This window comes from Pomacea canaliculata, linkage group LG7, assembly GCF_003073045.1.
Source record: "Pomacea canaliculata isolate SZHN2017 linkage group LG7, ASM307304v1, whole genome shotgun sequence".
NCBI lineage: Eukaryota > Metazoa > Mollusca > Gastropoda > Architaenioglossa > Ampullariidae > Pomacea > Pomacea canaliculata.
In genome coordinates, this window is record NC_037596.1 from 12,545,229 (window position 1) to 12,558,939 (window position 13,711).

At 36.0% G+C, this 13,711-nt stretch overlaps 1 protein-coding gene and 1 long non-coding RNA gene across 3 annotated transcripts; both read right to left on the reverse strand.

The window, feature by feature from the left end:
* Positions 1 to 881: 881 nt before the first annotated feature.
* Positions 882 to 7,299, reverse strand: LOC112567445. Of its 2 annotated transcripts, none has more exons than XR_003099837.1 (6): positions 7,151 to 7,299; positions 6,715 to 6,843; positions 6,199 to 6,208; positions 4,305 to 5,460; positions 3,328 to 3,501; positions 882 to 2,957 (listed from the first exon to the last, which is right to left on the reverse strand). It is a non-coding gene; the product is annotated as an uncharacterized LOC112567445 (long non-coding RNA). The 2 variants fall into 2 exon arrangements; XR_003099838.1 differs by having other exon boundaries at positions 6,199 to 6,211.
* LOC112568571 lies at positions 7,298 to 11,107 on the reverse strand. Its single transcript, XM_025245903.1, has 4 exons — positions 10,940 to 11,107; positions 9,937 to 10,314; positions 8,243 to 8,515; positions 7,298 to 7,443 (listed from the first exon to the last, which is right to left on the reverse strand). Exons 1-4 carry the CDS (start codon positions 11,010 to 11,012, stop codon positions 7,298 to 7,300), a joined length of 870 nt encoding a protein of 289 aa, XP_025101688.1. The 5' UTR covers positions 11,013 to 11,107.
* Between the last annotated feature and the right edge of the window lie 2,604 nt (positions 11,108 to 13,711).

The window sequence follows — 13,711 nt, forward strand, 5'->3', positions numbered from 1 at the left end:
GGCAGAACCCGTGAAGAACACACGTTTCTTTTTGTTAATCACGGCTTTTAGGCCCTAGGTCACCCAAGGTTTGTTGTTAGGATAAAACATAAACTGCTTTGATGGACTGGTGCAATCTACACTTTTTTACTCCTAACTTTTACTCCTAACTGTGCGTCAAATGTCTGTATGAGTATGTATGCCTGCCCTTGTGAGCGATGACAAATTTCTGTCCTGGGTCTCCTGGACAGACAATACAGTCTGTTTTGATTTGATTTTTTATTTGATAGTCTTGTGACTGGATTCATCTGTCAGGTTAGTGTAAGATATTCTGTTTCCATTTTAACTGACGGGGCTGGGGATTGTGGTGTCTTCCACCGAGCCAGCATCTACAGCTATGTCTCGGCAAGGCAGCCAGCCCTGTAAACAGATGCCACTTGAAAGAAAGAACAGTGTGCCCGAGACGAGAGCTGAACCCAGAGCAGCCAGCCCTCACTGTATTGGTGACAGACGCTAATCGTTGTACTTCGAGACCGCCCAATACCACTGACAGAACATTATCCTATATTTAACGTAGCACATGCTTTTATGGTATCAGATATACCAATTATTTATTCAGTGCTATGAGATAAATATAATTTCTAATGTAGTGACATTTTTAAATGTTTATTGTAAAATTTGTGCTAGGTTTTTGCAGTCTTTTTCTTCACAATGTATTTCCTTTTAACTTTGTATTCTGTTAGTTACTGGCACAGCTAACTCCAACTAACTTTTTTTTCACAATACTGACATGTACAACGCACACAATCATACATATAAATAGTTGGAGATTTAAACAACACACAAAAATACAAGTATCATAGTAAACACATAAGATAATATTACCTTCAAACATGGCAATCTAATACAATATAAAAAGTTTTATTACAAATAGTACCTTTATTTAACCAATCACATGACTAAATGAAAGCAGCAATTTCCCAAAAGATGTTTGTGTGTTATTGCTAACACCTTGTATTTTATTGTAATGTATCTTTGCGGTTTGTTTCTTTATAAGACTGACATCGTCTTTTTCCACACTCTTTTTATGGGGAAGCACTTGGTACAGATAAACTCTCATGATTGTACAATATTTTGGGTCTGGTTAATACTGGCGAAAGGTGCTATACAAATGCAATTATTATTGTATTAAATATAACTGCTGTTTTGGTTACCCATGTATTCTATAGCCTGAAGCTTAGTGATTAAGTGTTTTATGTCTCTAGTCTGTCACTATTAGCTCGTGTATTAGTGTTATATCTTCAGTTAGCATAGACAGGGAAAACCGTTTTGCTTGAGATGCTGTAGATATGTGTTGGGGTGGGATGGGGAAGGTCATTCATGTTTGGTTTTTATGCATGTATGTATATGCCAAAATAACCATGCATATACAAATGTACAATGTTTTTAAATATTATATAGATAATAGATCACAGAATCAAACACATCCATGATGATTTAAAATCATCTGTATTCAGATATAATACAACAGAAGGAATTATTAAAAGACGAATGAATTTATATTTCGATTCTGATTTAGATAATGTGTGATCAACACGCAACTCAGAATAAATTCTATACAGAAAGCGATTAACAAAGATGATAGAAGTCTAAGAAAAAAACAATGCCAGCTATTTTATAATATACTAAGGAATAATGGTAAGTAATACGACGGTGAATCCTTTTAAAAATCTTTTTACGAGATGTGTAATGTTGAATCACATCTCATGGGTGTTAGGTATTCCCTGAATCCTTGGATAGACCTTATGTTCTCCATGTTGACATCTAAAGGTGCATCCTTGGTTCACGAAAACAAGGGGCCTTGGAATGACTTAGCCCATTAATATTAATATTGTCTACTTTGGCTTATTCTGATTGTCTTAAGTGTGGTTTTGTATGTCATCGTGATGGTGACATAGCATTTTGAGTGAAAGGGGAGGTTGATTAACAGTAGGGACAGGTGAATATATTCTGTGCAAGAAAATGTAGATAAATTGAAGTCATGTACATTTTGTAGATATGAACAGCATTGCTTAAGTTTTTAAAATGCTCAACATAATTACAATCTGGAAATTTATTCTGGATATTAGTACAGGATAAGATTGTATACCTGCTTTTCTCGTAATAAATGTCAGCCAAAAGCCAAAAAGAATCTCGAAATAAAATTCTGAAAAATCTTATGCACATTTTGTTATAAAGTTTGTATAATGTATGAAAAAAACTAGGCAGTGTGAGAGAAGATGACAAATACTCTTTTGCCTCTGTATTACTTTAATAGAGGGAGAACACTTTGTGTCCACACACCCTGTAAATGAAACCACAGCTACATCTAGTTGGAAGCCATGTACTCCCCCTGTTAAAGAAATACAGAGGTGTAATAAAAAAGTAAACATACATATAAACATGCAGGACCAACACAATGTTACTCTGAAAATCAACTAGTAAGATATGTTCCACATGCCATCATGTCAGTTTGTGTGTGTGTGTGTTTTAAAGCTAAGCAATAAATTCTGGTATAGTTCTCGCATTAAACTTTCAACATAAAAAACAATTGGCCTGTACTCAGATCATCTCCATTTGTCTTTCTTTCATGTACCAGATCTTACACTTATATAACAGTTCCTTTTCAATTCGCAAACATTTTTTCAACAGTCAGACCTCAAACAGTGAAATGCTCTTCGACGCTTGCTTTCAATTTATAAATTGTTCATTACAACAAAACAGTAATCACGACCATTGGTCTCGGCATCAACCTCTCATTGCCTTTTAGCTTGTCTGTAACAGGCTGTACAGTGGCTGGGAAAATCTTTTCCCTCCAGAATTTTATAGAATATATTAGAATATTTTGTTTTTATTCCAGTGGCTGGGGCGAACTCGTGATTGTATAACTAGGTCTGAGTTGATCAGTCCATCAACATCCCATTACAGAATGGTGTCTCCTGTTAAACATAACATAAACGGTAATGTACACAATTTACATCCCTGTGTACTGCCAATGTCACTGCCTTTCAAACAATCCATTCTGTTCCCACACCAGCACACTAACATACATACGCGCACTCACACACAAACAAACACACATTCCCCGTATTGTTTGCCAAGAAATTCATGCTAATGAAGCTTAGTTTCGAGTCTGTTGGATGAGCAACTCTAATGTAATTAATAAAGGTTCTTACTATGACCATACTTCTGAGGCTTGGGTTTCATAAGTGTTATCTGTGTCCAGCAATCGTACTGTAGGGCTAATCATGTCCGAGACTTATTAATCTTATCCACTATGTATTAGGTGTAGACTCGCCAGTGACTCACCAGCTTCTCCAACAGTTCTACAAACAGTCCTCTTCACCATGAGCCTTGTCTAAAGGCCCCTGAGCGAATGTTAACTCAAAGAAGCAGACTTTTCCAGATTTCTTCTTACAAACAGCGGTCTCTCTGTTGGTGATGGAAGTAAAGTTTGATTACATTGACCAGGCTTCTATTTTGCTAGAGGAACAGTCAGCCAGTTAAAGTCTCTCCCAGTGAAAAGTAAACACTTTCTGTCTGTATTTCTAAGAGAGTTAGTAGACAACACACTATCTACTTGCTGTTTTCTTATGTTACTGGTGCTCAACCTTTTCTCACCCGAGGGGCGAATTGGACATGATAGAAAATATCGCTGGCCAGAACTTGGCAGTTTTGTCCAGAATCATGACAAAGTTAAAACTGAAATTTTGTTGTGTCTGGTTAAAGAGTGGGCCCTTGGTTGGGCGTCTGTCTAATTCTGTCGTTTTCTTATGACTATTCTAAATCTAGGTCTCTTATATGTATATAATACTAAATCTACGTATCTTATATATATATACATTTTATTCCTTATACCATCTTCCATTTGTCTGTCAAGCAGCTCCCTCTTTCCCTGGTTACCTAATTCATTCTTCTGTCCACTCCTGCATACTTCTTCTCCAGTTCATTATTTCTTCTGTCGGGTAGGTAAGGCCACTAATGTATGTATTATGTCATATATAACATTAGCCAAACTGTTTTATACTACCACAAGATGGAATTAGGTGAATGAAATTTAGTGTTGAAAAATAGATGCAGTAAAGATGAGAAAATATTTGCCTGATGAAATTCACATAAAACCATTTTAATATTTAAAATGTGTATCGTCTTTTTGTTAGTATTTGAAATAGCAAAATCTTTATCATTTGACTGCAAAAAAGCTGAAAGCCTCTGGTATCATACGGTTGAACACCCGATTGTCACGACTGCAGTGAGAACGGAAACTCCGAGGGTCACAACCTCACCTCGGGGTACGATCTCTATGCCACTCTGCCCTCCAGCTTTGTTTCACGGATGCCTCGCTTCCTTCTCCGTAATCGTCTCTCTCACTTTGTACAATAAATTGCTTTGTGTTGGAGGTCATTTCCTAACAACAATCCAACCAGTAAACCAAGGAAACCATGCTGACAGGAAACCTATGTATTTCTGCTCTAAGAAAATTTAACACGTTTATTAGTTAATTATTACTTATTATTATTAACACGTTTAAGTTAAATTTTTTAAATGAAAACAAGTGTTTAAAAAAATTAAATTCAGAACTTCGTTAATAAGTCTAAATTTCAATCATGCTTAAAATAGATATATGTCAGGAAAATTGACTGTACTTACCAAGGAATGCTGTCGTTGATGCATTTCGTTCCTCATACCACTGACGCGTACATACATCCAATATGTCTGTCGGTGTTCATACCATGCGGCGACTTATAAACTTAGTAAACGCGCTTAGAGCTCTTGCGAAACAGTGAGAGTTTAGCTTCTGTTTCTTAAACTCAGAAGCACATAAGTCTTACATTATTACATTAAAATGTTTTAAAAAACCGGCAGTTATTTTAACATGAACTCCTCTGCTGTCGCACTTCAGACGCAAAAAGCAAGTCGGATAACCCATTCTCTGCCATTTCTTCCCCCTAATTTTATCTAATTCAGAAAATCAAATTGGAGCTAGTGACTTCATTTTTTTCAATATCACAAGCTAAAATAGAAAATTATAGTAAAATATGACAATAAGGATTACCTTTTATTTATTAATACAATAATAAAAAGCTAAATTAAAAAAAATGAACTTAACCACTGTTTTAAGAGTTGTTGAATTACACATACGCGTTTGAGGATGACGGATATTAGGACACGAGCATCATTTGCATATCACATGGTATCGGAGTTGGCTGGAAACAGATATTTCAGCCGAGACGACTCGGATAGTCTAGCTCAGACTATCAAACTAGGTTCACCCCTTTCTGTTTACTATATTTTTTAATTAAAAGTGAAAACGATTAAAAAACATAAAGCTGATAAAAAAAACTAATAAAAAGTTAATCAAAATATTATGTTTACAAAAATAACTCACTTGGTAAGTTTCCTCTTACATTTTCGTACGGATATCTGCTCCCATCTGTACGCCTAAATATTAATTAAAAGATAATTATGTGTATAGACAATAAAACCATGAGCTGTCAAACAGGGCAAAAACTCTATCGTTCTATGACTAGACTTTTAAAGTGGACAGGAACATGTGCAGCCTTGATCACAGTTTTTCAAATAATATGCGCACATTGTAGCAGCTTCATGCTATATATCACAATATTATCTGGCACTCTGGATATTGCATGATATTTTGCGTGCGCCCGTGTCTGTTGTTGTTTGTTTGGGATTTTCTGTAAAGGTCCATGAGTCTGTCTATAGGACCTGGATAATGTGCGATACAAATTTGCTGTATTATTATTATTAAGAACATTGCAATATTCCAATACATGACTCTTGCAAAGCATTTAGCATGCAGTACTTATGGTTTTATGGGTTGGAAAGGAAATGGCGACAAGTGCAACATGCTTCAAACAATATTTCAAACTCATTGGACATTTGGCAAAGGATGCTGCCTTCTAGAATTTTTGCGTTTTAATAAAGAGTGTAAAATGAAAGTGAAGAAATAACCGTGAACCCTCATATTAAGAATTTGTTAAGGCCGCAAGCAGCAAACATCTGACTCAGTCACTAGATTCCTCTCATCAAACCGTCGTGAGATATGCATCCAGACTCTAATTAGCGGGTAGAGCGTGCAAAGTTCTATATGTACTTGTATTTGATTATTATGGAGAAAAGTACTGGCAGGCATTAGTTTACAAAGTAAGGTGCACGTACCGAGTTCTTTCTGCTGAAAAAAAATTTAAAAAGAAACCAAAACACAGAAATCAGCGTAAATTTATACATTGTTAGGGAATGAAGCACACAACTCTTAGAGTCGAAAAATGCAAAATATATTAAAAAAGACTTTCTAAAATAGTTGATAATGGTATTATGTCAGCATTGAAGACAGATTATTCAATTACAAAATGTAGGAAATTGGAAATTAACTTGGAAAAGGTTATAAAAATATGCTTCCAAATTTTTTTCGGTAGTTATCTCTTTAAGTCGCAGAGCTTCCAAGACTGCAAATGTATTATTCTGAATTGAATATAAAAAATTGGATCACATTCACAACTTTGACTCCAAGGCTACATTCTGACACTCTAAAAACATATCTGTTCACAAAGTACTATCCCTGAATTACTATCCTTAACTCCATGGCAGTATGTCCGTCAGGCTAACTGCCATCTATCGACTCCGTCTTACACTGTTTATAGTATCTACATCCCTTTATACCTTCATCCATCTTACCATGTCTCATCTCTTTGAACTTTCTAATGGCAAAAGTAGTAACTACAGCAATCAAAACAACAGTCACCACTATGCCGTACACGAGTTCAATGTTTATTGTTTTCCCTGAAGCTGGCGGTCGTTCTGGAGCTGAAACAACAAAAAATTATATTTTCTAATACGCGAAGAACTTTTTTTAGTGTAATTTGTCACTGGTAGTTCAACAGAACCATTGAAGTTAGTGTTAGTACATCAGATAATACAACTATATATATATAGTAAACTCTGCCTTTTAACATTTCATATCACTAAATATCACAGGACAGAAGAAATGCACTTGTATTCCTTGACTATATGAAAAAATCACTTTTCTTACTTATGTCCATAACAAATTTTGTGAACTTAAACAAGTGGCCAAAAATCATCCTTCAAGTTATGTTTTTAATGGTTCGCTTACTTGATCCATTTAAGGCAAAAAAGATTGGGTTGGAAGAACCCCAGTCATTGCTGAGAGTCAATGTCCAGCTTCCACATAAACTGTCCTCTTCCTTCTCAAGCGGAAGACTCAGGACGAGGTCAGGTGGATGACCAGTGAGAGTGCAGTTCACTTCCTCTCGGTGTAATGTTTTATAGAGACTGATGTCAAGAGACATCCTTTGACTGCTGTGGTGTGAGCCTTGACACCAAAGGTTACAGTGTCAACAGCAGGATCAACAATTTTTGTTGACTTGTCAACAAACTGAGGACGACCTGGGACGATTGAAAAAAACATGTTCTTAAAAGTTAGGTAGTTACTTATTTTAAACAGACCAAAATATGTGAAAACTAAGAATCAATAAGATCGTTTAATTATAAAAAGTTTCAACGGTGTAAGCATTTCAAAAATCCTTTTTAACATTTTGGATAAATTAAATTCTATCACAAAAATATATAGTTTTGGTCAGCAGTTTTGTTCTGAACTTTCAAGTTAATTGCAGTTAAGCCATTTTTCATATTATAGAAACGTCTTTACATAATATTTTTGTGCAAAATATGGCTTTCTATGTGAGTACTTTCTTTAATAATATACATAATTTTGGGTTTATTTCTTAAACCTTTTTTCCATTTATACTGATATCATAAGGATGACCAAGAACTTTTTGTGACTTTACTAAATTTAGTAAATTTATTGCCATCCTCTTGCTTACATGCATGCAGCAAGGTTAATAATATGGCATTACCTGAGAATGTAACTAGCTATCTTCCTCAGCTCAGTTATTGCAGTTGTTTGTCTACATGATATACAGCATAGGTGCCAGAAAAATCCTGATAAGTGTTTTTAGTAATATAAGTATCAAATAACTACTGCTTACAAAACTTTTTGCCCTGTTTCTATGACAACGCCACTGTAAAAACCCTCGTCAAAAAATCCACAAAACCAACTGATGTGCCAGTTTAGAAAGTTTTATACCTACACGAGATTTCAAAAGCTAAATGCTTATATAAACAAGCAGAGAGAATATTACATTAATGTGTAAGTGTGTGTAAACACTGAAGTTTGTTTACTTACACTTGACGAGTATTGTCACGGACATATTATGTTGCGACCCGTTGCCTTCACACCTGACGACTGGCCAGTCGTCTTCACACCGGGCAGTAAGAGAGGACCTAAGGTGTCCTTCAGAACTAGAGGAATTCAGCTTAGTTCCATGTTTATCCAGCAAATAAAAGTGAGCTGGCGGATTGCCCTTCTCAAAGAAGCAGGAGGCATTGACCACCTTGCCTTCATCGATGATGACATAATCGCCTCCGTCCACAGTCAGACTCGTGACTTTCGGTGGGTCTGCACACACGAAGGAAAGAATAGAAGGGGAATAAAATAACACGAAAATATTGTGTGCGAATGCGTTTCTAATGTATGGAAGTTCCATCACCTACTCACCTAGTCTATGTAAGGACATGTATATGTGTATGATTGATTCGAAGATTATTGTGACAATGGATAAATGTCTGTTGGTATATTTGCCTTCTTCTGTCATATTCTTTTGCAGTGTGTGTGTGTATGTGTGCGCGCGTTGTTCCTGTGTGGGTGTGATTTTATTTCTCGATAAGTTTGCACCCCAAAACATTCTTCGTGCTAAGAGCTCTACTGATAGAAGTCACTAATGACGATGTATTAATAAAAGTCTTGAAAAAGTATTGCCAGGGGATAGTACAGAAATAAAAGAGAAAACGCGTAGACCAGTAAAACTAACGGTATTTTTATAGACGTGACATCTAAGTGCAAGGATATAGATAGCAATAGATTTCAGTTTGAAATATCTAAAGTTTCAGAAGGTAAAAAAAACCCCACTGAACTTTGCCCTCCAAAGTGCGTATATGGCAACAATGCTCACAAAACTATAAAGCTGAAACATTTGCAATATTTCACTCGAGTGTCTAACTAAAGTCTGTCTTCTTATCTTCCTATATGCGGACAGAGACTTGAAAAAATAGCCATGAAGGTGAAATGCAGTTTAGGATTATTTTTGTGTTATCAATACCACATCATAAATACAAGAGTAGAAAATACCCCCTGACGAAGATAAAAACAAGTTAAAGTGAGACATGTAAATGTCATTGCAGCATTACAATAAATATCATCAATGAACAGTAGCAGAAGGTTAAAGAAGACAACACCAAACAAGGGTAGAAATACTCTATGAGTGAACTGGCCTCTCAATAAATTCATCGCAGAACAGACAAAATTGGCGAAGGTTGTTAGTGACATCGTCACGTGACCACTAATAGTGACAAATGTATGTGCATAGACTCGTTTTTTTACTGAGTCACATGGTTTCGAAAATATATTGTGGCCTAAAGTGGCCCTTTAACGAATACTTAATATTCTTGAACAATTTGTTAAGACTTTTTTTGAAAAAAACATTTTAATTCTTCTACTATCTAAAATTGGTTAAGTAATAAATGTGCTGGTGCCTATGTCTTTGTGTTCTTTCTTAGGTTGTAATTGCTATTTAAGGGTCATCGTCTTCTGTACAAAAATGAAAGTATCCAGAATAGAAAAACTTGCATGATAACCGTCTGTTCTCCTTAAACTATAAAAAAAGAGAGTACTGCCAGTGATACTGAGTATTTGATCTGGTAAAACCACAAATTAACATTACTGCTCCTCGAAAGTGTCCTTTGTACCTAGTTATAGTCGAACTTATGTACACATATTTTTAAAGACTTTTCTGTACATGAATGTTTGAAATTATTACTTACACAACACCTCAACGCGTATAAGTCTGGTAGGTTTGGGTATCCCACCTCTGCCAGTGGAGAGGATCATCGCACTCAGTGACCTGGTGACGACCTGAGAGATGTTGATGTCTAAAGCCACCACAGAGCTGCTCACGTGTCGTTGTTCCCAGTAGCAGGTGACTCCTGTCCTCCCACTCAAGTCCGTCTTAAACTCGGTGCTAAAGTCTTTCTCGTAAATAAATATACATGGAGTTCTCACAGAGTTTCCTTCACAAACCTCATAATGAGCGTTAAACGTGTCTGGAACATCAGGACTTGTCGTAACGTTGATGGTGTAGTTGATATTGATAGAACTATATTCTTCTTTACTCAGGCTTTCATTAAAGTTAGAAATCCCACCTGAAAAAGATAAATGTAAAGATTAGATTAGAAAAGAATATCTGGAATATCTGGAATGTTCAAATGCACATCTAGCCTCTTGCACTAAATTCCTAATTGGTCGCTAGGCACAGATAATAGCTATCTCTCCAACTGCTCGCCAGTGTAAGAGATTTATGACTGATAAAAATAGAGTATAAAGTAATGATAAGCGAAAATTTCTAAGCATTTTGAGTAAAGCCTTTCCTCAGGTAACTTGATGTACGCATTTTATTGTGCCCTTTTACAAAAATATATAGTTTGACATTTCCGAAAATCTTCTGGATTGTATGCATTAGGAGATACATAATACAGATAACTGTTATAATAGTCATAAAGAGTAGATGCATTTAAGTTAAATATGTGAACACTACAAAGAAAGTCATGAAATTAAATAACCTTAATAATTATTCGTGTCATACTTTAATTCACTCTTATTATTTTAATCACTTTAAATAAATTTTCTAATTCTTTGCTTAATTTTATATCTATACGTGTTGCTTTAAGCAAATTATCTTTGATAAGATTAATTGCTTTAATTATCAGCAACTTTCACTATAAGAACATTATAAAAATGAACCTACAAACATAATGAGTCACTACTTACATGTCATCAACAGCGCTCCTTTCAGCAGCGTGAAAAGAATCACAAATGCACAGGAAATCTTAGAAGTGTTCATGGCGAAGTTTTCAGTAAGGTCTAGTTGTTGTCTTCAACTGTCAAGGAAGTTATAACCGGAATATTACCACAGGATGCAAGCATTCACCCAATCATCCAGTCTGTATGAGTTTCAGTTTACGCGTATATTTATCTGCAGGTTAACCACATTCTATCTGGGTTTCACATCCTCGTCATTGAATGCGAATCTACCAGTGGGAACATAACGGTGAGTGGGAAACTCATGTCCATGCAATAAATAATATGCAAAACCAAAAAATGCGTAAAACTAAAAATAGTCGTTAAATCACGCTCAGAAAGTCATGATCAAAGGAGCACTGCTAACGGTAATTAACAATTAAATAAAGCAGAGGCTTACGGTGCACCGACTAGTCAAATGGGCCTAGGCTTTATTTTATAGACTAGAGCACTGATGCCCAACCTTTTTCGGCCTGCGGGCTATACACATTTCCGATATGCGTGTCACGGGCCGCTTCACCGCAAAAATACAAAAATAATAAAAAAAATAGAGCAGATACCTTTTTTTATTAGAAATAAGTTGTACTTGCCATTAATTATGTAGTAATTAGTGGGATATTTGAAGTTGTTTACCCGAAACCAACTTCTGAATGTCCGGCTACATCGTAGAGACACAAAGTCGGAGCACTGAATCGAATTGTTCGTCAATAGAAAAAAAGATTGAGAGACGCCTTTACGTAGGATAAATACTTCTTCTTCCCTTTTTTTCGTTTTTTTAGGTTTTTTTTTTTTTTTTCTTTATTACTAACATGCCGATTTCCTGCACTGTGGGCAGAAGTGTCGCGGTCCGGATTTCACCGCGTCGCGGGCCGCAGGTTGGGCATCCCTGGACTAGAAGATACATGCATTAGTATACACATAGTGCTCTACAAACGCTTATACAGGCTTTTAACAACAATTTTACATCCATACTTGATTCTAACTTCTTTTATTCAGTACGTTATTATTTTGTATTATAAATATTACACCTCTGCTCTTCTTGTTGAAAAAAACATTTTCTATGGATTAAAGGTTTTGCTAAGCTAATTACCGAATAGAGTAAAAGCTAACGAAAGAAGAACTTAGGCTTTATCTCATAAACTAAAAGACGGCGCTACAAAGGATACCTCTGCTTTAAATATTTGAAATTGAAATATTTAAGTGTATTAATTTCATTAAAATTCATTTGCTTGATTTATGACTGCTTAATTAATTCCTTTACTTTTTCTCTTTTTTAAGTATTATGCATTCATTTTTATCATAAACTGCCTCCATTTGACGTACATCTAAGATTAATTGTTAGTGCATGATAATATGTCTCCTGGGTTTATACACAATAACCCAAAATATCTTTTAATGAAAAGGAAAGTTTTAATCTTCTGTGTATGTCATTTTTTTCATGTTGAAGTGGAACTGCAGAGAGTATTTGTGATTTGCGAAACATTTAAATTAGGTTTAAAATATTTGTTAAATGTTTTCAAAATGTTTTACATAAAAATGTTTATAAAAAGTTTTGAAAACATTAAAATGCAAACATTGCTAAAACATTACTTTGATGGGCATGATAAACATGTAAAAATATTTGCTGCAAAAATTGTCACAGATTATGCGCAACAGCTTTGAGAAAAAACATTGATACAATGGCGAGAGAAATGTGTGAGCTAAGGGGCGTCACACACTTGACTTCGACTAAAGGTCCCGCGTGAAATGCCGAAATGAAGTGCCCCGCGCCGAAACGTCCGGCGGCGCAACGTCCGTGTACCCGCAGAATCACGCTCACCTAGGAACATGATCTCAGTGCTGTGCAGGCCAGTTCTTAGCCCCCGCGGGGCCCGAGGCAAAGGGCATGTGCGGGGCCCTCACGCCACGATCACACGGTTTTAGTTGGGATCTAAAGTCACATATCAATCAAAAGCGCGGAGCCCCTTGAAGCGCGGGGCCCTAGGCAGATGCCTCGTCCGCCTGCCCCTAAGCACGGCCCTGGTGCTGTGCATGTGTGTGTATATATTATTACAACATCTATATAGTTAATCATGCAGTAGTTTTCCGATACTTTTTACAACTATAAGTTTATTATATACCCACAACGAGTTATTTCATTGTAGCTGATACTAGTATACACATAGTAAAAGATCACTATCATAAAGTTGTGAGTCATGCATGAAGTATTAAAATATTCCGGTAGGTTTTTCAATGTAAACGATATTACAGATGACGAACTATTTATAAAGCCAATCTCTTAGTTTATATATCTATATGTTTGAGCATTAGTTCTGCTCTTCTCGTGAAAAAAAGTTTCTATCAAAGATGCGCTTCTCATGAGAATTACAGATTAAATGAAGCTTGTGAAGGACCGACTATTCAGATGGGCTTAGGCTTTATTTTCTGGTCTAGAATAGGCGGTAAAACGCTGATACAGGCTTTTAAGGACAGTTTTATATTTATACATGCACACCACTTACTTTTAATTTTTGTAATGTTATTGTTCAGTAGCATAAATGTTACATTAGTTTTGCTTTTGATGTAGAAGAGAACGTTTCTATGGATTACTGCTAACGGGAATTACCGATTAGATGACGCACACGCTTATGAAGGACCGACTTCCAGATGGGCTTAGTCCAGTGGTTCTTAACCGGGGTTCGATCGCGAACCCTAGGGAGGGGTTCGGTGAGTCTATCTCAAGGGTTCGGCGGAGCCTCCGCC